Source organism: Falco punctatus (assembly GCF_963210335.1).
Source record: "Falco punctatus genome assembly, chromosome: 13".
Classification (NCBI taxonomy): Eukaryota; Metazoa; Chordata; class Aves; order Falconiformes; family Falconidae; genus Falco; species Falco punctatus.
In genome coordinates, this window is record NC_137593.1 from 26334105 (window position 1) to 26361871 (window position 27767).

At 44.0% G+C, this 27767-nt stretch overlaps 2 protein-coding genes and 1 long non-coding RNA gene across 9 annotated transcripts in view; 2 read left to right on the forward strand and 1 right to left on the reverse strand.

Annotated features, from left to right (window-relative positions):
• The window catches only part of LIMS2 (LIM zinc finger domain containing 2), a 30992-nt gene extending 24910 nt beyond the window's left edge, over positions 1-6082 (forward strand). For both annotated transcript variants that reach the window (XM_080409832.1, XM_080409831.1), the window contains exons 5-10: positions 3-152; positions 1005-1155; positions 2236-2328; positions 3206-3254; positions 3441-3516; positions 4316-6082. In XM_080409832.1, coding sequence (XP_080265958.1) covers positions 3-152; positions 1005-1155; positions 2236-2328; positions 3206-3254; positions 3441-3516; positions 4316-4463 — 667 coding nt within the window. In that variant the 3' untranslated portion in view covers positions 4464-6082. The remainder of the gene's footprint in view (positions 1-2; positions 153-1004; positions 1156-2235; positions 2329-3205; positions 3255-3440; positions 3517-4315) is intronic.
• Positions 6083-8001: 1919 nt separating this feature from the next.
• Positions 8002-27767, reverse strand: part of MYO7B (myosin VIIB) — a 58679-nt gene continuing 38913 nt past the window's right edge. For 5 of the 6 annotated variants that reach the window (XM_080409697.1, XM_080409694.1, XM_080409695.1 and 2 more), the window contains 18 exons: positions 27069-27296; positions 26457-26624; positions 25735-25852; positions 25513-25639; positions 24596-24765; positions 23728-23909; positions 22792-22919; positions 22093-22250; positions 21470-21623; positions 19284-19439; positions 16440-16545; positions 16190-16303; positions 15672-15759; positions 14445-14551; positions 13730-13915; positions 12766-12882; positions 11989-12072; positions 8002-11269 (listed from right to left, as the gene is read on the reverse strand). In XM_080409697.1, coding sequence (XP_080265823.1) covers positions 11003-11269; positions 11989-12072; positions 12766-12882; positions 13730-13915; positions 14445-14551; positions 15672-15759; positions 16190-16303; positions 16440-16545; positions 19284-19439; positions 21470-21623; positions 22093-22250; positions 22792-22919; positions 23728-23909; positions 24596-24765; positions 25513-25639; positions 25735-25852; positions 26457-26624; positions 27069-27296 — 2658 coding nt within the window. In that variant the 3' untranslated portion in view covers positions 8002-11002. The remainder of the gene's footprint in view (positions 11270-11988; positions 12073-12765; positions 12883-13729; positions 13916-14444; positions 14552-15671; positions 15760-16189; positions 16304-16439; positions 16546-19283; positions 19440-21469; positions 21624-22092; positions 22251-22791; positions 22920-23727; positions 23910-24595; positions 24766-25512; positions 25640-25734; positions 25853-26456; positions 26625-27068; positions 27297-27767) is intronic. The other variant, XM_080409696.1, reaches the window with a different exon arrangement.
• Positions 14558-24743, forward strand: LOC308072678. The gene is made up of 3 exons (XR_013931739.1): positions 14558-15370; positions 16124-16427; positions 24648-24743. It is a non-coding gene; the product is annotated as an uncharacterized lncRNA (long non-coding RNA).

The window sequence follows — 27767 nt, forward strand, 5'->3', positions numbered from 1 at the left end:
AGGCATCTGTGCAGGCCATGCCATAACCGTGAAAAAGCTAAGGGACTGGGCAAGTACATCTGTCAGAAGTGCCACTTGATAATCGATGAGCAGCCTCTGATGTTTAGGAATGATTCCTACCATCCAGATCACTTCAACTGCACCCACTGTGGGTATGTTCTCATATTCTAAACTCTGACAAGAAAGGACAATCCTTTCCAAGGCCTAAACTTTGCTGCCTTCACATTGTTGAACAAAAAGAAGTTGTGTCAGGAGAAATCAAAAGAAATTTAGAAAACCTACAGGAACTTTAGTTTTATTTTGCCATTCAATGTTTTTTTAATCCTAAACTTGAACGACAGTATTTTATGCTTAAAATGAAAATAGTTCCTGAAAATAGTTCCTTGGTATGAAGTTATCTGAAAGGCTTGTGTAGATTACAGTAATAGTGTTGTCCAAAGGTAGCTGTTGCCAGGCTATTCAAAATAGTTTCACGTTGCATTCCTAGTAGAAAAAAAAGATGACCTGGTGAGCTGTGTCAGTCTTCTGCCTGACAAAGTCCATTTCCATGCCAATACCTGCCTGACCTATTTGCCACGAAGGCAGTGTAACTGGAGCGCAGCACTGCCCTAGAATGGGCAACGGTGCTGAAGAATAAAGTAAATGGCTCGGTGCTGAGCACGACTAGGATGGTCCTGGTACCTGAGCTATCCCATTCAAAGAGAGCTGGATTTTTTATATGACACTGCATTTTTCCATGTAAGCACACCTCCTATTTCTGCTAGAGTATCTAGCCAAAGACATTATACTCCACGTGAGTTCTCTTGTCAGGCAAACTGAGAAAGCAGTTTTAGAAAGATGAGTTGAAAACAGTATTTCACTAGCTTAATTTAACAACTCTGCATTTGTAGCACGAAAGTTGCTGAAGTATGTTAACTTTCAAGTTTAGTCTTCCAAAACGTCACCTCTGGAATTAAAGAGCTTCGCTTGGTGTTCTTACTTGAGGGACATGTTTGCGTTTGCAGGAAGGAGCTGACTGCTGAGGCCCGGGAACTGAAGGGAGAACTGTATTGCCTGCCCTGCCACGACAAGATGGGGATCCCCATCTGTGGAGCCTGCCGCAGGCCCATCGAGGGACGAGTGGTCAATGCTCTGGGAAAGCAGTGGCATGTCGAGGTGAGGTCTCTTTGAACCTGAAACTTCCTTCAGGAGCCATTTTGGCTAGTATTGCTTGGAAGCTGTAGACGTTTCTGTGATCTGTAATACAGGAATTCAGACGAAAAACAATTGCTTGTGTTTCAGATTGCCTTCACCATATGTGAGTGAATGAGTACGGCAGGGTCATCAAGGTTGCTTAAGAAAGCTCTGCTTTCACAACAGTAATAACCTTAGTTTTAAAATGCCCGAGTTGTGTTGTAAAGATTCTTGCAGAATATGGTTTACTGAACAGCATTTACTTAATAATAACTTTACGTATTTACTGCGAGGTACTTAGATATATCACCTCCAACCCCAGTTAACAGATTCATAAGTGTGTTGGAATTTGTAATGTAGGCAGAGCCAGTGCAATTCTTGCTTTTTAAGCTTTTTCAGCTCATTGTTTTTATATCTTTCAGCTGAGTTGTCACAGCTTGCTCTGAAGTTTTTTAGTGATTTAAGCCTCCTAAGGGCTTGAACAGAGAGAGATGATGATGCTCATTTGAAGCTCTTTCTCTTCTCTGAAACAAACAAGATGATAGTCCACAAGTCTGTCAGTATAGACACAAGACAGTTGTCCATTCAGCAGGTTTTCTACCTATCTTTAATGCAATCCTTAATTACTATAGTAAATTAAATATTTCCTCTTTTCTATTCTTTCCATAAAGATTTTTCTTCCTTCATTAAAGCATTAAGGGGTAAAAGTTTTAAAATGAAAGAAGGTAGATTTAGATGAGGCATTAGGAAGAAATTCTCCCCCGTGAGGGCGGCAAGGCGCTGGCCCAGGCTGCCCAGAGCAGCTGTGGGTGCCCATCCCTGGCAGTGCCCAAGGCCAGGCTGGACGGGGCTGGGAGCAGCCTGGGCTGGTGGGAGGTGTCCCTGCCCATGGCAGGGGGGTTGGGGCTGGATGATCTTTAAGGTCCCTTCCAACCCAAACCGTTCTGTGATTCAATGATTATCTTGCATGGCTACAAATCATGGTTCAATACAAGTTTTCCCTTGGTGATGGAGGGGTCGCTTTGCCTGCCAATAAATGTCTTATTTTTTTGTCTTTTACAGCATTTTGTTTGTGCCAAATGTGAGAAGCCATTCTTGGGGCACCGACACTATGAGAAAAAAGGACTGGCTTATTGTGAAACTCACTATAACCAGGTAAATTCTGCCATCTAGACTGCAGGTACTTGCTCTGACTGACAAATGCTTTTTTGCATTTTACATATGCAAAGCTATGCAGATTTTGCATAATCTGAATTTGTAGAGGCAATACAATATTGAGATATTAGTGAAATTTAATAGAAAAACTAGTTTTTCTTGGTAGGTCTGAAAGGTGATGCTAAGAACAGAATAGAAGTTCCATGGGGATATTGATTTTTCTTTTTGCCATTGACAGAAAAAAATACTGGCTGTGGGTTGTGGTTAGAATCTCTGTAATTTTACTCCAAAACTATTTGTGCGGACTTCTTTGACAATTACTTGCTTCCATGGGCCTAAGATAAATGTCCTGTCTAAAGCATAAGAGAAATATGTTTCAAAAGCCAACCCAAACGTATTTTTTCTGTATGAGTCTACTGCACAGCTATGAATTTGGTATTTTCTTCTGTCAGATAAAGCGGTCTATTTCTTCAGAGATAATTGTTACTGTTTTGAGAGTGGCTCTAGGTTTTATTTTTATGTTTATAGTTAAGCATCAGGAGATGTTTGTCTACAGTAAGTATCATACTTCACCGATCCTCTTTTCTCCAAATTGCCACCTGTACAGGACTTTAAGATCACATAACAGTGGTAGAGTGTGAGGCATCAACAAAAAAGGTTTTGTAGTACTTAGTGGTATGAGATCCAAAGGAACATAGACTATTTGGCAAGTGTATGAGAAGTTATTCAGAAGATTTAAATTGGTATATTTGGGGGCTACTGCAGTGTCTGGGAATTCTTTGATTGTTAGGTTTTAATGTTCACACCAGCTGTGTAACTTGGGGAGCAAGAGCAGTCAGTAACATGAGTTCCTGTTCTTATTTTTTTTGCTGTGCAGCTCTTTGGAGATGTGTGCTACAACTGCAGCCACGTGATAGAGGGAGACGGTAAGATTTGTTCTCTCCTTGTTTTGGGTTGCTGTCCTTGTTCCATTTGTTAGTGCAGCTGTTGCAGTACCACAGTTGCAAGGCACTAGTGTTTCTTTTCACATCTGGCCTCATTTGAATTTGGATACAAATCCGAATTCAAATATTCCGACAGTTTCCTCTTATTTTGTGCTTTTGCTTTTGCAGTGGTATCAGCTCTTAACAAGGCCTGGTGTGTGAATTGCTTCTCGTGCTCCACCTGCAACATCAAGCTTACACTGAAGTAAGTCAGTGTTTATATTTTGGACCATATGAGATGTTTGCCCTTAAGGCAGGGTATCAGCTTGGGGGAGCCCTGAGTCAGTGTCTCTCTGAGGGGCAGTATGCTTTTTCTCTGTGCTTATAATTCCACTGATTTCAGAACTAAAAGGGAGCGGGGGCTCAGCATCCCCTCTAATTTCTTTTCCTTCATTAATCTGTTCTCTAAGTAGGTTGGTAAGAGGAGAACTCATTCAGCAGTACAGAGGGAAGGGTCTATACTTAAAGTAACTGCCTGTCCTGAACTACCTGTGCCTCCATGTCTCCTTAGTCTGGATGCTCCCCTCAGTGACAGTATTTACAGTTGTGTAGATTATTTTGAAAGAAAATGTTATGCTAGTTACCTCCAGTATGTAGAAGGGCAGAAAAGAAAGCGATCCTACATTTATCCTTTCTCCGCTTCAAACCGTGATCCTACCGTGATGGATTGGCCCCACTGGCCTTGTATATGAAGGAGCTCTAACTCTTCACAAAGAGGACCTTTGAAGTGAGATTTCCATTCTATAACAACATTATTATTCTAGACTGTTACATACAAATATATAGCAAAACTTTGCTCCTTATTGAACTCGCAATACTAAAGACCCTAGTTCCCTGATGAGAACCCAGTCTCTGTACTTACATGACCAGATGGGGGAGTGAGTTGTTTTGTATGGGCGGTAGAAAACAAACAACAGCATTTACATAGGTGCATGGAAACTTGGTTTAGTGAAGCACATAGTTTGCAAATACCGCTTTAATAGCTGCTGTTCTTTGTGTTAAAGGAATAAGTTTGTGGAATTTGACATGAAGCCTGTATGCAAGAAGTGCTATGAGAAGTTCCCTCTGGAGCTGAAGAAACGCCTGAAGAAGTTGTCAGAGCTGGCATCCAAGAAGGCACATCCCAAAGCTCTGGATTTAAACTCTGCTTAAACAGGTCTGTCAGTCTACTGACTGCACTCTGACAGTCATAAGCGACTGCTCACAGCAGCCGTTGATTACAGAGACAATTACTAGGAACAAGTGAAACCAAAGATAAGTAGTACCTTGCCTTGCTTCTGGTAATGTAGCTTGGATCTTGACTATCCCTTTTTCTCAAGCAATTGTCTGTCAACACTGGCAGAAAGAAGAAGATGACTTTCTGATTGAGCAGTTTACAGGCTGGTTGTTAATTTGCCAATAACAACTTATTCTGCCTTTGTGGAATTGTACACGGTCTTCCCTTCCTCAGTTGAATTGTAGTTCTCCATTCCTCTGTAGTCTAAAGAATTTGGGAACAGTGGTGGAGTGTAGGGGTGGAAGAAATGTGTGATTTGCTCTTTTTCAGTTAAAGCATAAAAATTTATCTTCTCACCCTGGGTGAAGATGTTTTTTATTTTTTTAATATGTAGGCAAATATTCTGAAAGCTGTCACTCTTTGCTACGTGCAAAATATTCTGGTCTTTCTCTGCATCCCTGCTGAGCATATACAGGTGCTGTACAGTCCTTCTGGTTGGCAGGCTTACTGGGAAAGCCCAGGAACCAATGGTTATGACATCTGCACTGCCTGCTTGTCTGGCTTAGGTCCAGCGTTTGAAGCTGAAAAAGTTTGTTTTGCTGCTTCCCTGTTCAGTACTGAGGAGATTTCACTTGTCAAGGTCATGCCAGCCTCTTCGGAATAGTTGGGCCCTCCTTAAGGGGGAGGTGGCTATGGGAAACAAAAGATTTTGTTAGAAACCGACACTATAATTTTCTCAGTTCGTTCTCTGCTACTGCTACATGGATACTAGAGCTTTTAGGGGTCAACATAAAACATGTCCTATCCACTGGCATAGCTGACATTTCTTGAGGCAATGTGACTGGGTCTTGGTTGTTCTTTTGCACGATGAAATCAAATTGATAATATGGTACCGATTCAAGCGGTTCACTTTTTCTGGCCTTCTCACTTTATTTGGAAGATGAGTATATGCTTGTTGGTCATGCTCCAGAAAGCCCAATTACATGAAGTGGTTACTAATATTTACAGTTTGTAGCAAATGTGTTCTTATCCAGAAGAAACCCAGGGAGTATTTTTCTTAAAATTTTCACCCAAATAATAATTTCCCATCACCTTTCTTCTTAAGAAGTGTACCTAAAGACCTGAGTGTAAAACAGGACCTCAGACGTGAATCTGTACATCTTAAGCACATAGTTCTGCTCTGTAGTTTTGCCTCTCACTAGTGAAGTTTCACTGGTCCTACTGTCTCTGCTAGTACAACCCAAGGTGCTGAGAAATTTATTTGTTTTGAACATTCTCAATATTTCTTTAGGGGTGAGCCATTAACAGTGCTGTTTCTGAGTCCACTTGTGTGTCGTATAATCACAGTGTGCTTCTGAGACCTCTGGAGGTGTCACCTCTAGTTTCTTGTGCCAAACTAAGCTGAGCAGCCTGAAAATCCCATTCCATGAATAGTTGGAGACTGTGCCTGCCCTTTTGTGAGGTGGACAGGATGAAAGGCACTGGAGGACTTCTTTCCCTTGCATGATTTAAATCTTCCAAAAAACGGCTAGTTCAGTGGGTCAAAGGAACATGGCAGCTGGGCCTAGGCACCACCTGCGGCCCCAGGCAAATTAGCAAGAAGTTTAAGCTTCCTCACTTGTATGTGTGAGCAGCAACTGGACTGGGGCAATAATCTACCGTAAAATTGTCCTCACTGCCATCACGCTTGGCTCAGAATAGATCTGAACAAGGTGGTAGCTAAAGCACTGGTAGCTGTTAACGCGCTTGCTGTAGCTACTACCCATGAAAAGCTACCGGCGGTATCACAGCAGCGGTGGGAAGTCCCGGTTAACTGTGTGCAGGTCTCCCACGTGCAAGGCCATCTCTTAGGTATACTGGCTTTGCTAATTCCATTTCCTTCAGCTGCTTTGCTTTTTGTTTCCGTGAGTTCCCATAAACTTTCAGCTGGGGTATACTGCACCCACTGTAATGCTGATGAGGGGAGAGGCCTCACTTTAACAGTATTCTCTCCCATCCTTTTCTGACCAATGTGCACTGTAGATTACAGTAATAGTAGCTGCTTTTGTCACTGCTTTAGGAGAACATGTGGCTAGTCACTCTTCTCCCACCAGCCTTTAAATGGCCTTTTAGTTAAGGGCACAAAGAGCAACATGTCTTTTGGTGCAGGAGTACGTGGCCACTGCGAAGACCGGTCCTGTAAGCCTGTTCTTTGGCATCTTTTTTCACAGTGTAAGCCACAAGAACTACCGGTGTAGGTGCAGGTCAGTATGTTATGCAGTTTCTTCTCAGCATAAAGCATTCCGGTCTGTTCCTATAATCAGTCTCGGGCCATGTCTAATGCTAGATCTGAGCAGCTGTGTATCTTCAGCCTGGTGGGAAGACAGTGAGGGAACACACAGCCGCATAGCTGCTGGCAAATATGGAAAGACTGTGTATCTAGCAGGCGATAGGTGATGTTCTTTCAGTGGCCACTCTCCAAATTCAGCAGTGGAAAATGCATGTACGTAGAGGTGAACGGAATTACTTTTGTACTGCAAGCAGAGATTTAGTGTGTGCTCTTGCTTTGTCCCATGTTAGAAATTCAGCAGACCTAGTAAGCTTCAGTGTTAAAAGGATATTTGATATCATTCTCTTTGGTAAGCTGTTCCATTTTCTAGGATTTGGATTATGTCCGTATCTTCAGAGCTTTTCCCAAAATTAATGGAGGGAAATTGTCATCATAATCCCTGACCTCTGTATTAGTGGAGTGTAATGTTCTTTTAGTATCTCTTAAATTATTAATTTTTTATAATTACTTTTCTCATACTCCTGCTCATAGCAGCCTGCAATGTGCAGTTACGGTAGTGATTAGTGGTGGTCCTTTTGTGGGACAGTGGAATTGAAGGAGTAGGAGAAATAACTATAAATAGTTTAAATAAATGCATCTTCCTCTACTTTGAGCCCGCTTTTAAAAAACTAAGTAGAATATAATGCAGACTTAGGAATTCTCCTTAGTGTGTTGATCGGCTGGCAGGTGGGGTTTGGTTGTTTTTTTGAAATGAAGTCAATGTCTCAGTCAGAAACGAGCGGCATGCTTTTTTCCACTGCTGCAAATAGACATGCTGGCCAAATTCATCCTAGGTGTCACACCGCTGGGGAGTATAGATTTGTATCAAGGTGGAACTTGGCTTAGAAGTCTACATCTACTGAAAGCTGTTGCCTCATTATATACATTTATAGTTTACATTCATATTTATACATACTGAATTAAAATCACTAATATTCACTGAGTACACTTGAAAATGGTTTTGCTTTTAGAAACCACATTACATGAAGCTTGTTTGTATTCAAAGGGTATGTTAAATCACTTACAAACTTTCTTTATAGCAACCTAATCTGCTCTCTAGGGTTTGCATCGTGGTCTTTATTTTTACAGCAGTCTATGCAATGTAGGGAAATATTGTTCGGCCTTCTGTACAGAGAGTTTCTAGATGCGGTGTGTTTTGTATGAGATGATGTGGCTGACTACTTTTTTGAAAAGTGGTTGGATGGTGAAGGAATAGATTGCAGGTGAACATGTAATAAGTGTGGTTGTACTAGTCTGTAAAGCACTATTAAGTGCTGAGGATGGTATGGACTAAGTAAAAGAATTAGCAGCTACTGGCCTTGGTTCAGGCCTTGATGAGCAGTGTGGATTCTGCACCGCGTGGATGTCTCGTTTATCACACATTGCTTGTGCTGTCTAACCAAAATATGATTGTGGATTGAAATGTTGTAACACCGTACCTTTTCATGCTCCTGTAATAAAGGTAACTGTAATAAATTTTAAATCTTCACACAAAAACCAAATATAAAAAAGTTGTATATTGTACAGTAAAAAATGTGCAACGCTGAGCCAGAGAACTTATATAATGCACTCTGAGGAACTCTGGGAATTGCCCAAATCTGATGGTGCTGTCATGGTGAATTCACATTTTGGATCTGTGCTGCTTCTGTGGTGATGTGTTGGTTGATGATGTGCAGAAAGGGATATCATCCTGTTAGAGGCTGTACTATGTGAATAGTGTTGTGTATATGACACGTAGATGGGGTGCTGTGATCATTTACAGGCTGTAGTGGATGTTTGGTAGGTTTGGGTTGCATAGATCCAGAGCGAATATTCCATTTTCTTGTTAAAAAAGACGTTGTGGTTGATTTTCTGCAGTGTTTATTTAAAAACCAGAAACGATACAGTTTGGCTGCAGGATTTCTTTTTGTACAGGTGAAGTATTGAATTCTTCTTACTTACAGCCAGTTAGATCAGACATCAAAGTCATTAGTCTCAAACATTTCCATTGCCAGCAATGGACATAACAGCAGGAATATCTAATTGCACGCAAAAGGATCAACTATCCTGACAAGTGTGGCACTCATTTAGATGCACAGAGACAGCAGGGCTCTTCCCTGCCACCCATGTACAGAACTCCCATGAGCGTCTGAATTTCACACACACACATCTGAGGGAACAAGAGAACCATTGTGCGTACATTGGCAAATTTGAGAGACCTAGCGGAGCTGCTTTTCCAGCACTGCCAGGTTGTGTCTCAAGGAACTTGATGTAAATGCTTTAAGACGTGTCCGTGTTTCACTGCGAGCAAGGGAGGGCTTGTCATTGAGGAAGGAGCGCGTGTTCTCTGACGGGGTAAGCATCTAAGCTTACTACCACTACAGTGCGTATATGCTTTACACGCTCCAAGTACGCTCGGGTTCCTATAGGACCAAAGTTGCATGTTTACGAAGGTCTGAGACATGAACAAGTGCTGAATCAAATTTTACCACTCAAAGTGGTTACTAAACAGGAAATAGAAAAGATCAGGAGAAATTAAAGCTATTACTCTTGTCTCATGAATGAATGTCTGCATAACTCCGAGCTGAGAACATTTTTATAGAGCAGAAAAGCCTCTTTGGAACAGAGGTCTGTTAGACTGAGTTCTTTGATTCTGATTTGCACTGAATAGAACATCTATAACTTGAAATGGGAGCAGCTGACTAAAAGTAATGGACTCAAAATCAAGACTCGTTTCAGAGTTTACGCTTACTAGAAATGGCATAGTACAAAGCAGTTTTTAATTTCCAAGTGCATTATAAAGTGTGGAAGAAAGAAAACTATTTAATTTAACCAAGGCAATGGTAAACCAGTGGACAGCCTGCTAAGTTAGCAGCACACAGGAATGACAGTTATATTGTGACAGTCACTGGCTGTCATGGTCTACTGTAACTTGCAGCACCTAAGCTAGTGATGAAACCCAGCATCTTTCCTTTCAGGGTGTCCAGTTATCTTACTACTAAAGGGCATTTCTCCACTCTTAGAGTTTCCAATAGGAGGAAAAAAATAACATTACCATTGTTTGCAAAGACTCAAGGAGTTTATGCATTTGGTAAGAGCATATACAACAAGGGGACACTTTCTTTCCAAAAGGAAGACAACTGTTAATGTGTGTGTGTGTCTTTAAGAATGGAGCAGATGCAGAGTATCAGAATAGGCTCTGGTATTAGGGTTCCTCTGCCCCCGTATTACGTTAAAATCCAGCTAAACTTTCTCTAAATCCAAACTCTGAAAGGAATTCTCATACTACATCTGAGACAGACAAGTGTTATGGATATTTGAAAGCACATGTTCACTTGAGCTTCGCTTGTAATATTTCAGCCACACAGTTCATTCAGTGTGTGATCAGAAGATTGATCATCCAGATTAGTATTTTTTTAAATGGCATTTCCTCTGGAAGATGAAATGACAGGTAGTTTGGCACAGATGCAGGTTGTGGGTTCTGTTTCCACTCTCAGGCTGGGAGGTTCTTTTGCTTGTTTACAGCATTCATTAGCAGGCGTACATAGGATGTTAACAGGTCATCCATTTTATAACCCTGTCAGAGAAGAAAGAAGTCTTAAGTCTCTCAGAGAGCTCCCAAAGCAAAAATAACTATCAGTTCCTCCCTGGTCTGTCGTCTTCTTAGGTTCTTCTCTGCGTGGACATCTCCTCTTCCAACAGCTATCACTTTTGATAATTATTTATCTGTTCCTCCCTCTGCTCTTCCCTTCATAGATTTACCAAACTTTACAGAGCATAGCTGTAACTGTCTCCTTGTCATTTGTTGTATAGATTGACACCTTGTATTTCAGAACCCAAGCTTTCCTGTAGGAGAAGTTAGCCCATAAATGTTTTTATGTTATCTTTACAAATTTGCCTTTAAATATCAATACAGTGATACTTGTCTGAGTCTGTGGACAATCTGAAACGGATTCTTAAAAAGGTGGTACCACTCACTGAAAGGTTAAAATCTTCTAAGGATGGCATTGCTGCATAGCTGGATCCAACCATGCAAGACAAAAAGCCTCTTCTGTAGTTTTGTGGTTAAGTGCAGCCTTAATGTCTTGGATAGATAAAATTTTGATGTATGGGAAGAATTTGGAAAGTACTATATTTCCTTGTCTCTGTGGCTTATGTCTTTGCATCAGATCTAGCACTGAGCCAGTTCTAAACTGCGGTTTTATTGACAGAGCAGTGAATGTTTTTTGTATCTGCACTGGTTTTAACATCTGGTTTGGCACCATTGTTTAGTAGCAATTCTGGATGTAAAGGAAAAATTGGGACTTTCTTGTAAGTTGACAAAACCCTTCTTACCAGAGAAGTCTCACATAAGATCCGGCTTCCTCGTACTAGGTTCCCTATTGTCATGTGAAAGTATGTGCTCCCACTGCTCCAGTTGGAGATTTTATTGAAGGGGTAGACTGTTAAAATGTCCTGTGTGGGGAAACAAAGGGAACTATAGAACATTTCTGAAATGAAAACGGGCTGTTATGTAAGAAAACCTGTAGAGCCAGAGCATTCTTTTTCTCTCCCACTTCACTTACACACACAGTGGATCAAGGTAGGTCTTGCATCCAGACTAGTGACATATTGTATTTTCATCAAGCAGGTGAGTCTGTCACCCTAATGAGACTTCCTTTCATTATGTATTCATCTTTGCCTTAGCACACTGCCATTATATTTACATAATCTAAAACTCGCTGGATATTTGTTTTCTTATTAAAAGCAAATAGTGATATTCATAAATGCGTTTGCCTGGGAACGTGGTAAGGACAGACTGTTTGGGTTAGAGAGCTGGTGAACACTGTCATTCGACCTGATCTTTTAGACAGCTTGGGCCTCCTGCAAAGCTTTTTTCTGAAGGAGGTTCCCTAGTGCGCTGTGCATCCGTCCATCCGTCTGATCTTACCACTTTGCCCAGCTCCATCGTGATTACCACTTCTTTCTCAGATGCTCTACACTGTTTCCTTCCCAGTGTAGAAACTGTAAAGAAGTGATTTGGGGCAGTAACATTTTCTTTGGTTTCACACAGAAAATGAAGAGAGGGGGTCTCTCCTCCCCTACCGTTCAGGGAGATGGTCCTGTTGCTGTCCCTAAACTAGCATGGTCAATTAAATCCTTCCTTAGATAGATTCTTGAGAAGCAACTGTTACCTTTGTCTTCTGATGTATCAGTGAGACTCCTTGCTTGTTAATTGCAATCAGCACAATCTCTGGGAAATTTGGCTCCGAGGTTTGCTATAAATGAGTAACAGAGCAAGATAAGCAGGAAATGAAGAAATTATCTACATCAGGTGCATAGTGACCTTTAACAGTATCCATTGCTGTTTGTTCACTTTACCAAATAAACACTAAAACATAAAGGTCTTCAGTATTGTGTAATTAAGGCTGGCTCTTTTGGCCATACATGGATGACCTGAGCAGCTGCTAGATAAAAGCAGAATCAGGTCCATTATTTCCTAGGCTGTCTGATAACAGGCTTCATGGTTGGTTGCGAACCATTTAAGAGCCTCGGGAGGAGAAATTAAAGGTAGCAAGTAGGAAATGATTCCTGGGGGTATCCACTGCAGAATGAGAGGATTAGTACAGTTCTGTTTGGAAGGAAGAGTCCCCAGAGATACAAGATTTGGCAGCATTTTGTTGTGGAGAACAATGACAGGACAATTAAGTATCTACGTAACTATAAGCCCCCTACTACAACTACTACATAGTTGTAATATTAGGTATTACAACTGGAATAACAACATAGCCATAGTTTGGGATGGATAAAGAACCCATCTCCCCACTTCAAGGAACAGAGTTTTTCTCAGTAGATGATGGGAATTCAGCTTTATAATGTATTCTTACTTACACAGATACGGAATTATAGTCAGTCCATACCCCCAGTGCCAGCCTGCTACCAAAGCTATTCATACAGTCCTTTAAACCTACCTTCACCTCAAAGAAGGCTGAGCCAAATGTTGGCCACCGGTATATCATTTTCAAGAAGGCAATCTTGGCCTCATCCACAGTTTTTCCTTCATGTTTACTATATGCTGCAGTAATGCTCTGTTTAGAAAAGAGGATACAAAGCCCATTCAGTTGGGGCCAGGCAGGTTTCCAGTGTCCAGCAGTAGCACTAAGGACAGCATCAGATCATCACCGAGATCAGTCTTTTGCCCACAGAAATGCAAGACTGTGAAAATGAAAACGGCCTACCATGCCATGGGGCATGGTGGAGCCAGAACCTCGTCAGTGTTCCTTGCTAATGACCTGGGTGAAGGAAGCCCAGGAGCCCAAGGGAATGGCTTTTAGGGCCGATGGGCAGCATGGATTGAAAGAAAATTCAGCCAGCCAGTGTCTGACACCCACAGACACGTATTGCTTTTTGCTGAAACAAGTAGGGTGCATTTTCCCTCTGTATTGGAAGCAGTGTCCTGTGTCTTCCTCAGTGGACTAAGTGGCAAGTACCTGCTGAAACTTCCTTGCCTTTTGGTGGATAAAAGAGCCTTTTGCAGTGAGTGGCACACGCATGGTGCAAGGTGACTGATTTGCTGGCCAAACTATGAAATATTTAGGACACATCTCAGTTTTCTGTTTCTCTACGGGACCCTCAAATCCCCAGTCCCACCACTGGCTTTCCTATCTCTTAACTTCTTCTGGGCAGCAAAAATAGATTAGTATCTCTGAGAAAGAGGCACATCTCAAATCAGTTGTCAAGGCCTGCAGATATCTTTCAGAGCTTTGATAGAGAAGATGGAAAATCTGGACTGTAAGAGGCAAACCCACAACACCCACTAGCATCCCTCCATAGTGCTTTCAAAGACCGTCAGATCAAAAACATTGTGTGGCTCGGTGCCTGTCTCTCGTAAAGCTCTGTGGAAGCAGTACAATTAATGAAAGCTGATGTTCTTACCTTCTTCCACTCCTCTGGTGAGATTGCTCGGAGCAGATTGTCTGGCACCAGCTCCTTCAGGATTTTGGGGATAGTTGCCAGCTGTGTGCGGTCATGGTTGAAGCGCACCTTATAAATCAGCCCTGCCAGCTGGACCGCTTCATCCTTGGAACACTTGTGGTAGCCTCGGAGGTACTTGGGCAGCTCCTACAAGAGACCAGCTCTGAATCCAGACAGAATGGGCTGAAGCAGACACTGCCTTACGCATCCTAAATCTTTGAGGTCAGCACGTAAGTTTTGCCAAACATAGTCCAAGGACATCCCAGGAACTTTTGGCTCCTGGAGGTTCTCTGGATGATCTTTAAAGGTCCTTTCCAACCCAAACTTTTCTATGATTCTCCCTACAATTACGGAACCAGGTGAGCACCTCCAGGGAACTATTCGACAAGGGAGCTGCGCTCCTAGCATAAGCAATATAGAACCATAGAGTCATTTAGGTTGGGAAAGACCTTTAAGATCAGCAAGTCCAACCGTTAATATAGCAAAGGTGTGAACACTATGAGAAATAAATCTACTCCTGAGGCTGAGCTCTGGCCTCCAGAGGCATTCCTCTGGAGGGTCTATAATGCAGGCCATGGTGAGGGAGACGGTAATACTCTAGCAGGCTTAATTTCTCAGGAGTATTTCTTGGATCACATTGCCTGCCGTTATATTTATGCTTTAGGGAGCTGGTTACCTGGTGATAATGAAAAATTGAATCAGCTTTCAGGTCCTTCCCAGGAGTTACATTCAGCCACAGCTTTCTCATGAAGTACACCTCATAAGCCACAGACATAGCAGCCCCTGAGGAAACAACATCTTGTCGGTATTCTCATTATCACTGCAGAGTTCTGCAGTTTTTAAATGGCTTCTGAGTGTCTTCAGAAATGTAGTTCTGGTTTTAACAGTAACAAAATGACTTAACAAAGAAGTACAAAAAGCCATTTTAGATGACCAAGAATGTGATTCATTGTCAGTTCCTGGACACTGATCATGCAGTGATCTAAGGTGCAGGCTCTTCAGAGATGGGGGAAGAAGCTGAGAATGCCTGCAGTATGAGGGTTTGTTATTGGTGCTCATGACAGCTGCCTGCCCATGTGCCGCACACCTGGATTCTGTTACAGTTACGCAGGTACATCCCCTGACAGCTGTGTTTACAGAAACAAAGTGATTTAGTGCACCCACATCTTTGTACCGTGATTTTTAGAGCTCCTAGTGGCTGCATCAGCTGTGGGGAGAAGAGGGAAGTTATAAAGTCTTAGGTATGTAGATAGTGCTTCAGGATGTTGTATCTCAGCTGTCCTGAAATAAGCAAAGATCAGGATAAGTGAATATGAAATTGGTGTGGAGTTTGAGTTTGATGTAGATTTCAAAATGTATGTTGTACATTGGGGTGAAGTGCAAAGTTTTGCTGTCATCAGTGTTATGTTGTTTTATTCTAACAAGTGTTCCCCTGGCAACACAACTTGTGCTTTGGTATCACCAGGTAATGATCTAGACAACAATTTCCTAACAACCCAAGATGGGAGTGACACAGTGCAAAGAACCTATTTACATGTGTTGGCTGATAACATGATCTGGCAACGCACGAGCCTTGGACTGGAAAGAGGATCAACCTAACTGGTGTGCATCCAGCTGTGTTTCCATGCAACAGGTCAAAAAATCTTGGGGGGGAGGGGGGGGGAGGGGAGTGGGACGTGTCTCCAGATGTTCTGATGTTTGTTAGCCAGTGCTTGGCTGCATCAGGTCACTGGATGTCACTGCTGGTGCAGGCAGTAACCATGTGTGTACAAACAAAAATGATATTATAAGGCTCTACCCTACACTTCCCAAGACGGAGTAAATCCTACTGGATAAATTTGCTGCTTCCCCAGTTTAACACAGCAGCTCATGCAGCTTTTTGTCATGCTGGCATTCTCCTTACCATCTTTCCCTGGTTTGTTCCTCCTGTTCCAGTCTGTCACCTGTCTTAGTGAGTCGAAGAAGTAGTCTGCTTCATTCTGACTGATCACCTGGAAGAGGCCAAGCAATGAAGGGGGGAAAGGGGGATTAGCAGATGATATAAAATACTGCCTGTGCCAACATACCCAAGTATCAGGCTGAATTTTCTTTCCCTGTCTACAGTGAGAGAACAGCAGTATGCAACACACAGTTTGCTATTATCCCAGCAGCTGCAAGGGAGCCTGCTGCTTCCCTGCTTTAAGTACCACATGCGTACTGGCAGACTGATAAAAACTCTGCATCTCCACTCAGCCCCTTCAAGGGACTCAAAATAATTGTCAGCTGCTAGAAGTTCAAATCTAGGTTGTATCCTCTCAGTAAGACAGAAGCAGTAGTGACCTGCTCTATTGCTTGGCTTCATATATGGTTGTTTAGGTGGTCTGGTAAATAAGGAAGAGAGAAGGGAGGAGACCAGCTGTCCTGTCATAGTTCAGGAGTTACCTTGTCTGCAATCTTCACAAAGAGGCTGAAACCTTCCCAGGAGCTCAGCTGCAATTTGGAAGCGATGTTCTGACACAGAGTCCGGATTTTGGTGTTTGTTCCCACACGAAATGTCTATGAGATAACAAGATTCTTGTTACACAGAGAAGAGGAATAAATGAGAACATTGAACGTCCTGAAACGTGCTCCTATCATGAACACATCATGGCTGGGAAAATGGTCAAGGCTGGGAAAACAAGTAAGTTCTCACCTGTTCTGTATCATTGGGGAAACAAATCTTGTGTGAGATCTTAGTGTTGTTCTGTAAGATGGCCTCAACCTCCACAGGATGAGGTGCCCACTTCCTGGAGCCACTCCTGGAAAATGCCACCACCATCATAAGAGAGATCAGTGCTGGATGTTTAATCTTTGAGGAGTTGAACAACAGTATTCCACCTGAACAACAGACTCCATCCAAACTGCTAGTACTGTGCGGGGGGAGGGGGATACACGGGGATAGGGGGCTCTAGTGGACCTTCACCCGAATGCAAACGCAGTGTATTAACAGCAAGAAACTGAGGGTCTTATTAGGGTGTATGTTAAAAGTCTGTTCTATTCTGCAAGGAGGCTGCATGCATAAGGCACCTTCCTAGCCAGTACCATTACCTCTTCTGTGACTTCAGCAACATTTTTCCTTGCTGTTATTGAAGTGTGTGAAGTCAGTGGCCACGAGGAGAAATGCATTCTATTTAATTCTTGTACCAGCAAAAAGAGATGCATTCAGACACAAAATGAGTTACAGTTCAGGAGGCAAGTACTGGAAAAGTCCAGAGGGCTGCTAGAAGCATCACATTTTATGTAAGAGCAGGAGCGTAACCACCGAGCCAGAGGCGTTATGCTGCACAGCCCCAGTCCTTTGAAGTAATATCTAGAGCAAAGGAACCGGCCCAAAGTCCGAGTCATGCAAAAGCCTTGATACAGTTAAAGTGAGGACAAATCGAGCACCTTCCCTCCTGGGCCTGTGTTTTCCTGCCCTCAGTGGCACAGAGCAGGTGGTTAGGAGATTTTGTACGCTAGTTTATGAGCCAGAGTCCTCTGTCACGCTGGGCTGATCTCTCAGGAAGAGAGCTTAGTCTGGCATCCAGTTTTACTTCTGTGGATTTGAAAACTAATTTTTTTTTTCCATGAAATAAGGTAGCAGTTCCATTTGGAGAAGGAAAACCTGACTGTAACCAGGTTGAACAGCATGTGCTTTGGTACTGTGCAGGCACATAGGGAGGGGGACCTGCCCTGCCCAGTCATCTATTCCTGGCCCTGCAGCAGAGGGAGGCCACAGGGGACCAAGGAAGTGCAATAGCTGGGCTGGAGGCACAAGGCCATCTCCCCTTGCAGCCTCAGCTAGGAATTAATTGCCAAGGAATGATCTGCTTAATACCCATCAGGGTGCTGGCTGGTTCCCTGGCCAGGAGTCTGGGGGTGAAGCTGTAAAGCTGTTTATGGAGGAAAAGGTGTACTCAGGGGCTCAGCCGGCTTCCACCGCACGTATTGTAAGTCAGTCCTTTGAGCTGCCTGCTTGCCCCTCTCCAAAGACAGCAGGTTACTTACAGGGAGAAGCTGGACTAGATGATCATTGTATGTCCCTTCCAACTGAAACACGCCTAGTCTAGTCTAGTCTATTAAGAGCAGGTGCAGGTCTAACCTTAGGAAAAGAAATGCTCTTGAAAACAACATTTGTCTTTGTTCCTCTTCCCATCCCCCAGGCTCCAGATCAGGGGCAGTTTAGCACATAGAATTCTCCTCCCAAACAGCCCATTCTGCTTCTCCCTCCCTGTTTCCCCGCTCCATAAAGCAGCTCTATACAGCTCAGCAGGGCTTAGAGCATCAATAGCACATGATATAGGGAGGCAGGAAATTTTCAGTCTTCTCCATAGAAAGGAACAATGAATAGCATTCCTTGCCCTGCATTTTTCAGGCACTTCAAAGGCGAGTTCAATGTGCAGTGACATTTCCCCAGCAGTGCCAAAACCCATGCGCTGCAAGGGGGACAGCCACTGCGTTAGCATTCCCCTCGAGCCTGGCCACAGGGCTCACAGGCACACACAGGGCCCAGTCTCAGGGAAAGGGGGGGGATGGAGGAGCTGGAGGGAGAAATCACTGGGCAGCTTCTTTGTGGCAGGCAGGTGGCAACTCTAGCAGCATCAGAAGGGAGAATGTGGGGGTTAACCTTGATGCTAGAGCACTGTGTTCTCAGAGCGTCAGGCTGGGTAATTTCAGTGCCTGGAGGAATCTAGGGAGACCTTTCCTGTACAGTTCAGTTGATCCTTCCTTGAAATCCTGGTAGCCCTTCCACTCTCTCTAGTTGTGTCACGCTCATTACACCAACAAGTCACTCAGAAGCTCAGGAAGCACTGTGGTTTGGAGGCCTTGTTGCTTCAACCCTCACCAGGACTGGGGTAATGCCTAGCGGACTGAGAAGGGCCTTGCTGTGAGCAGCTGTGTGTCAGGGCTTTGCTCGTTTGGGTTTCTTCAAAGAACAGGAATTGTGTTGATCCTCTCTTCCCAGCATGGATCTGCTTTACTTCACCATTAGAAAAACCAACAGAGCCACCTTGGCACTCTGCAGATGTCAGTGACTTCAGCAGTGCCACCCCACCAAGAGTGCAACCTAGTCTTTTTAGCTGCACGCATGCAGCTCTGTGCTGCTGAGATTCAGCGAACTCAGGACTGACCCTCAAGCACGTGTAAGGAGGGCAAGGACGTGCTGCCTCACCAAAGGCAACCAAGGTCAGGACCTCATCAATGACATTGCAGGATTTCATTTCAACTGCATGCCCTGCAGGATGTTTGAAACACCCAGCCCTGGGAGTCAAGCCATTATGTGTGATGCTGAACTTTTAAAAATGTTGCTAGCTCTGTGAAAGAACAAAGTAGAGCTGTGACAGACTTCTCCTAGTGGTTCAAAGTCCGTAAGAGAATTAAAAATAATGATCACTAAAAAAAGCAATGTAAAGAGAGAAAAGAAAGGAGGAGTCCCAATATTTTAGCCTGTGCACTTTTGGGCACCTGATTTGTGATTTTTGAACGCTTTGAGCTGGCTGTATGCCGCATCATTTACCTCATCACTGTCTGAATCCTCCGACTGCACTCCAGGGCCAGTGTTTCCTTCTGACGTGTCTCCACGAACTTCTGGGCGTGTTTCAGCAGTGACTTGCTGGGTGGGAACAGGCCAGTGCAGAGCCAAAGGAGCTGCCAGCCCTTGGTCACGCTGTACCTGTGAACACGAAGCAGACTGTTCTGCTACAGCCACGTAGAATTCTTTGCTTGACCACACACCAGCTACAAGGAAGAGAACCACGCTCCCATCATGGCATGTGGTGCCATCCAGCAGAGCGCTGCAAACCCAACAGAGCCTTCCCGCAGGATCTGGCAGCCCTTTTCTGTGCACCAACCCCAGCCCATATGCGAAGACGATGCTAAATCCTGGCTGGTAAATATTCATGACAGTTGCAAATATCATTCAGAAATAAAGATAAGCTTCTAGTTTAACAGTCATCTTGGCAGCAGTAACCCTGGTGCCATCCTCTTGGAAAGCCACTGTCAATTTGCTGCTCAATCTCAAGTGTATTTGGACTGTGCTTCATCAGCTGTTTGTATTCCCCTGCCCCCCGTGCCAGCCAGCTTTGCTCAAGGCCCAAACACTTGCACGCGGCTGCCTTTTCCTTAAGTGTGCTCCTGCTCGGAAAAATGAGCGTGTAGGTGGCACTGTGTAATGGGGTACTTACAGCTCTTAAATGCTCCAGATCAAGTTTATGCCATTTTCGGGCAGAAAGTCAGTTCTTTCAGCCTCTGGACCTGTGAAATCTGCCAGCTGAAGCTCTTCTGGCATCTCACCCTCACCAGTAAGAAAGGCTCTGCTGCCAGGAGGTGGTTGGTCATTCCAGCTTCAAAGCCAGGAACAGGACACGCTTCAGCCATGTCCCAGGGTTCGCTCTGAAATGCTACACGGTGTGAAGTGGGTCTGGTTGGGAAAGTGAGCAGGTCTGCCTCTGAACGGGCACCAGACACTACTGATAAAGAGGCCCTGCCTTTGCGCTCGTTTACTTTTCTAATTTTGCAGATGAAGACACGCTATTTTAATCCCATTTATACTCTGTAGAACAGCGGTGGTGTGTCTGTGTGAGAACAAGACACGGTCCACAGCGCAGTAGCCTGGGAAGGGTGAAAGATTTGCTGCTTTGGCTGTTCTAATGAAAATGTATGGAAATAGCCACCTTTCAAGCATTGTTTTTTCCACATCAGTGATCCCTCTCAGAACAGTGGCCACATTGGTAGAGTACCTCAGGCATGGCACTGGCACCATGGTTACAGACTATGCGTTAAATAGCCTGTAAGATTTACTGCATGCAAGGAAATTTACCACTTCATAGTTACACACATGGTAAAAATTCCACTAAATTTAATATTTTTGGAACAGTAAGAAAATAACTAGAAAGAAGAAACTAGAAGCTCCTGCTGTAAGCTTTGCAGTGACACAATGCAGCTAGAAAAGGACAGACCATTTTGTTAATAATTAGTATTATTTTAAGCTTCTTTTTGCAATTCAGTTCGCCTGGAAATAGGTCAAATTCTCATTTTATGAGTGAGGAAGACACCACCAGCCTGTTTCAGAGACTTGGGCATGGGCAGGGGCCTGTGTAACCAATCTGTTCTGCAAGGGGGATTGTTTTATGTATTTTTTTTTGCAAGTGTTTTTTTACTTGCTAAAAGTATACATATATATATTTTAAAAAAGGTATAATTAATGGAATTACTCAAAAGCATTCACTGGTGGTAAAAAGTCTTACATGAACTATGTGCTGACAGGAGGGAAATACAGTCACTGGGAAACTGCAAACCAGCTGAGGGCTGGCAGAGCGGCCACTGAAAGTGTGCAAGAACTCCGGGCAGTGCTGTATTTTCTCTACAGATGCCTCGGGAGAAAGGGCTGCAGTCACACCTCGCCGGCCTCACGCCGTGCTCTGCAGAGCGGGATGCTGAGCGCTGGTGGGAGCAGCGCAGCAGCTCAAGGGTAAGGGTCCTGCTCTGTGGCCTCTTGCTGCCGGGCAGTGGGCCCGAGTGCCCCACAAAGGCGACCCCCACAGCACTGCCTGGGAAAAGGGGGAAGGGTAGGTGTCACTCCGACATCCGGCCATGCTTCCCCGCTGCTCCTGCGCCATCGCGAGTGCAGCAAGGGTTGCTGCTCAGCACCTTCACATGAGCCCTGGGCTCTGCAGAAGCAGGGTGTTTGCACCCAGTGAGTACCTGTTTCTGTTCTCAGTCAGTTGCTTCATAATCTGACAGTAAATCTCATCCCGCAGGACCTCCTCCTGGATAGCTGCTACAAATATCTGGTCAGTGACTTCCACAGAGGAGTGGGTCTGTTTTGAGGGATAGTCTCCCATGAATTTCATGATGGGTGAATGTGCTGTTAAGGACAAAAGCAGGCCGGTTTTGGAAGATAAATGGGAAGTCTCACTTAGATTCTAACATGTTAGTGACTCTGTTGATGCCTAAGTACCAAATACTGGGAGGAGGGTCTGGCACAATATGCCCTGCCTGTCTGCTACCCCCTTTCCCCGTGCAGCGGTCACTGCTTGGCTGGGATTTGTACTGTATTAGCTGCTTGCTCTGGGCACATACAGTAAATCTCAGTCATTCCTAAAGCCACGTTCCTACTTAAGTGAGCCATCAGGAGTTGTGGAGCATTGGAGGGAGTAGGAACCTTTCCTCCAAAGACAAGGGAAACAGAGTTGAAAGCCCCCACCTGGATGTAAATGTATCCCCTGTAATGTAGGTGCCGTGTTATCTTAACGGAGGTGAGTTTAGTGGTAGTTCTTCCTTCCCCTGAGTGTCCTCAGGTCCCAAAGGGAAGAGTGAAAGGATATCAGTGAAGGCCTGACAGGCCAAATCTCGAAGATCAGGGTCTGTGCACGCTCTCTTCAGCAAGGGCTGTTTCAAGGGCTCCTTAGAGTGTGCCCACAGTTGGCTGCGCCCACGGGATTTCTGGAGAACAGCTTTGCTGATGGATTCCTTCTCTGGAGCCCTGAATGAAGATAAGTGCAGGCAATACAAAATTCCTGGATCAGTATTGCTATGATCATAGGAAGTCATTACTACAAAGACTTATCTCTGGGCATGTTCTTTGATCTCATATCTCCTTTCGTAATGCAAGTCAACAAGAACAGGCAAATCTACAAAAAATCTTGTAGATTCAGAAGGGAGAAGGCTTTCAAAAAGAAGAGAAATTTTAGAAGACTAATTTTTCCCTTGCTCTCCAAGGCCTGAGATGTTGTGCCTCCTCACTAGCTGGTAAGTGCTGAAGAAGAAGGGGTTAGAAGCAAGAACAGGCCCTGCTGGAAAAAAAGAAGTCCAACTGTGGTTCTTCTACCCTTCCCTTCGCATTTCTGCAGATGAAAGATGGCCATGTGCCAGAATCTCTGCACAACCCAAGTCACACTTAATCACAGGAAACAAAAAGAAGAAACCCAATTAGAAATGGGAGATGCCATTACATCCTAGGCTTTAAGGATCACTGAAGATGAACAAGAACTTTCCTAGGGCAAAAACTACACAGAGAGTTTCACCTGAAGTATTCATAGGAGAATTCCTCCAGGGTGTAAGGCTTCACTCTCAGATCCTCTTCATCAGGTTCATCCATGTAGGAGTTCTGTGAAGCTGTCCTCCTCTGGTCTGGAGACATCATCAGCAAACTCTAGAATGATACAGCCATGTGGAGATGTCACATGGACACAGGCCTCTGCACAGATTGTCAGGTGTTACTCAGCGTATGCGTGCACATGGTGCGTACTGAACCTGAGCAGTCTGTGCTGCAGGAGGCCTTATGTCCCCTAAGCAGCATCTTCAGAGACTCAAGAAAGACTTGGAAATAGTCAGCTCAAGGAAGCAAATTCCATAGACCCAACAGTAGAGGCCATCAAAATGTATGTGATTATCCAAAACACAACACTGGCTAAAAATGCATCTGCTTATCCCCAGTGTGTTTTCCCCCCACTTTTTCAGCTTTGTACTTGTTAGCACAGTATCCAATATCCCGAATCTCCAAAACTGAAGACAAAATTGTTAGCAGAGTGATCTATGGGAAACGTCGACTCTCTCAAAGAGCATATTCTTTTAGAGTAAACCTGCTGCACTTAGAGCTTCCCTTGAGACATAACGTATGATCACCAATCAAGCCCAGTGTGAATGCAGGAAAATTCAACTGCACACCCGTTTTCATTAATTGCTACCAATTCCAGGCACTGAAATCACTAATGGTAAAAAGACTGGTTTTTGCAAAGTCATTGCTTTTGTGCAACTGTGATCTTCACCTTAGAGTCTGAGCTGGTTTTAGTTTTGTTTTCAGACAGAACAGAATGAAATGCTTTGCTTCAATGGGAGTTACAGAACTTGTCTGACTTCGGAGGAACGACTAACTTGCAGTTACCAGTTTAATCATATTTAGCATCATTATTACTATTTATCTTCCAGTCGCTTCAAAGAGAGTACACAGCTTTTCTTACCAGCACTTGACTAGAGGGTTTTGTGAGAGAAGGAATGATGTAGATCTCTTCCAAAAATACGTTCCCTGTTTTGCCTGTCCTTTCATTCTGGGCACAGATCCAGCCAGAGTTTGCCTCCAGCCTTTTGTCTTCAGTGAAGATTAGCATGTCTCCCTTCTTGAAGGACAGGATGGCAGGGTCTTCTGGAAAACAGAATAAGGGAGTACTGTTCAGGCTTGGCAGTCCAAGAAAACACAAAAGGATTGTAGCACGAAAGACAAGGGAATTGTATTCTGAAGGCCTGAATTCAATTAGCAATAGAAAGTGATTTGTGATTTGTGTAAATACGGCTAATTATCCAGTAACGCTTCAGACAAATCACTTAAATCTCCTCTGACAGCCTGATTTTGGTATATCAAGGGCAATGGTAAAGCTCCATTTGATTCAAATACATGCTGACTTTGTGTCTAGAACTGGCAGTAAAGCATGGAAAGAAACTCAATATTTGTGAGTAGGTAAAGTTAGTGTTTACATTTTAATCCCCCCTTATCTCTTCCAGCCAACTATGTTCCACAGAAAATTCCAGTTTACCACCTCCATGAAATTTTTCTAGAAAGTATTTCCAGGGAGCCTGGAGCTGTTTGATGCTGTTCTATCTAAGTAAAGTATGTGAAGAAGTAGAAGGAGTAAGGAAAAGTGATTTTTATGCAAAGGTATTGAATCCCATTGCCTTATTGCCCAGCATCGCTGTGCTGATCGCTGTGCATCCCTTCTGGAGCAAAGGGACTCCTGCTGAAGTTCTCCCTCTTTCCTTTGAGCTCTTTCAAACAAGTGCTGTGGGCTCTTTCAAGAATCCTTCCCTACTCTGTAGAAAAGTTTTAAGGCTTACCTTGGGATTTTTTCTCCTGCATTGCCACAGCGAATCGTGATCTCTTCTTCAGTCCTTCCAGGAACATGACCACCAGTTCAGCAATGACAACGCTGTTTACAGATGTCAGGACATACTCCTCGGCATGAAGTGTGATGAGAGTGCAACTCTGTCCAAAAGACTTCACTGCCCTACGTATTATTGAACGGTTTGTTACCAGAGCATCTGAAACACTTACAGACCCATCTGCAGTCCCAGCCAAGGAACCTACACCTCCTTGCAGACAACTCCCTTGCAGTAAGTATTGGTAGTTCTTAATTTGCCTTCTCATGAGTTAGTAGGTGTGAAAGACTGAAGTGGTTCAAATTCATTCTGGACTCCACCATGTTTTGTACAAAAGTGCTTCATTACAGACAAAAGAGCACCCTTCTTTTGGAGTAACCAGGCAACTAATTAAATCTCTGATGGCCCTTCACAGAGGTAATTTTGTGCATGTAAGACTCTGGTCTTTGAGTGATCTGATGCAGGGATGTGTGTCCTCAGCAAGCCAATGGTTACCCTCTGTCCCTCAGTTATCTTGTTCAGGTCCATTGTGCTCAGGAAGTATACAACTCCCGGCACGAACAACAGAGGATGGCTGAACTGCGTTAGTTATTTGGGCCATTCCTGTCTTGATGCATGTCTGTGCTTCCTTACACCTTTCTGGCTGAGCAGGGTCATCTTTCCCTTCCACCAGCTGGGAAGATCCAGCCAATTCAGTATTTCCTTTACAGGCTGCTCAGAACTTGTCCCTTTTTCCCAGACCTAGGCTAAACCACCTTTCCAGGCTCAGATCCAGGGGGATGGCAGAGAAACTACACCTCCCTCCTAGGTGGAAGACCCTTTCTGAGTGTAGGCAGAGATGCCTTCCTCAGATCTTGTCTTTCTGGGGCACTCACCTGTTGGTGTGGATGCCAGTTATCTCTGGGAAAGTCAGCTCAAGGAGCCTCTTTTCCGACTCATCCAAGAAGTAGATACCTTTCCAATTTATGGCAACAATGAAGTGGTTCTTGGGCAAGCTGGGACCTGAAAATGTAGAAAAAAGCTCCTTATCAATGCTATACATTGTCCTCCTCTACTGATATTATATCTGTCTTCTACTCCCAGGCTCAAGGTATTACCTGAAAATTTAGTGACTTCAAAGAATCGAGAAAAAAGCAAAGGCCACTGAAAGCGAGCAAAATCTACAAGTTGTTCCTTTACAGTCTGACGAGACAGACGGTCCTGTGTGTATGGGGCCTGCAGTATAAAAAGATACCCAAGGTTTTCTCAGTAAAATCTGATTTGCACGATCTGCAGACAATAAAGAGCGGGCCTCATCCCAGAGGTCCCCAACAGCCCTCTGCTGTCATTGGTGTCAGGGGTACCCAGAGAAAGTCACATCAGGAGCAGCCTCCAGGGGCTCAAGCCACATGCAGCTGAGGCCACCCACAGGCATGTGGATTCCAAATTTCCCTCAAATCCCCACTCACTGATCTGTTCAGAGTCTAATGCACTTTGGGTGCCATGGAAATAATTCACATAACCCACTTCCAGATCAAAACCAATATTCCATCCCACACCCATCCTGACTCGATTGTCAGATGGAAGATAGAGAGCTGTAAAAGATACTCTATCCAGAGACTGAAATACACTTTTTTCATTCTGCCCCCCTGCTGAGCCCTATATGGAAGAGTGAGTGGAAAGTTTCTCCTCTCCCCCAGCCCTAATTAACTGTTTGGGATACACAAACTGAGATGTTTTTCCTTCTTTCCCCCAACAGACTATTCATAAATGGAAATGGTGAAAGAAGCAGAAGCTGGTGCGCGAGTGGTTACCCAGCAGTGCCAGCCAAACCTCTTACCTTAGCATGTGCATAGGTTATAAGGCTCACCCACTTTTCCAGGGGCTTGGACTTCAGCTGTTTCACTGGGATACAGTCATGGAGCACCTTCTGCACAAGTTCATTGTGGATGGAATCTCCAAACTGGATGTAACAATATTTTGCACCTATCTCCACCAAATCCTCCTCCTGCAACAATGAATCCATTAAAAGAGGCCTAGAAAGATGTCACGAAGTCCAGATAGCCTCATTCAGCCTTGAAGCCTGCTTAGGAACCGGCTTTTCTCCATTTCTGTCTGGATAACTCTTGACAGTCATCCAGCATAAGGGGAGATGAACATCACACAATCATAGCATCAAACAGATTATTAGCAAAGATATTTTAAAAGGACCCAAACTATGCCTTTGGACACGCCTCCAACTGCCACATGAACTGAAAGTTGCAGAAAACCAAATGTATTAATTACAGCTGCCAGTGTGACAGCTGGTACAATCACCTGGACAGGAATTGTTCATTAAGAAGGGAAGGGTTGCTCACAGCCACTAGAAACTTCTTTCACCTTCCTGCTTTTTAATGTGGGAGACATTAATATAGTTTTCATCCTCTTCAAGAGGATGAATAAGGAGACCCACCTTCTCACAACGGTACTCTCCAAAACGGATGCCGCGAATGATTTGGTGGTAAATGAGATCAGTGCTGATAGGATCCTCCTTGGAGTTGTGCCAGGGAGTGAAGATTTCCTTCCGGAAATAGAGCCGCCAGGGTGCATTGCGTTCATGGGTGCCCCGCTCCTTCGCTAGCTGTTCACACTGCGAGATGGCATCCAGGACGTGATCTCGTCCCCCACCCAGTGACCAGACCTAGAACAAAGGGACACTGCGTGTACTGGCATGCTTGCTTTAGGTCTGAGTGAAGGACAACAAACCCAAAGCTCCTGGTCTCCTGACAGTAAGAGACACTCTGAAGACGTAAGCAGATGGATGTGCAAGTTGTACTTTGATAAGTGTGTGTATTTTTATGCACAGGGATGGTATTGGGAAAATGAGTTGGAAGTTAAGACAAAGCAGTTCTGGCTCACAGTCTTCTATTTGTCTCCTTGGACTTCCCTTGTCCTCTGTATAGGCCCTTAAGCACATGTGCAAGTGTTGCTGTAATCTAAACAGAAATTCCATCCCTGAATTAATTTCTCTGCTATTGATGGCCGAGCCTGAGCTTCAAGACGTCATCTGGCTGTGTATGTCTGTTTTACAGCATAACTGTAAAAAAAAAAAAAGCAAAGGGAAGGAGAGGCTAAAATGCCAGCGTGCGAGCTAACAGCAGCAGCCCTGGCG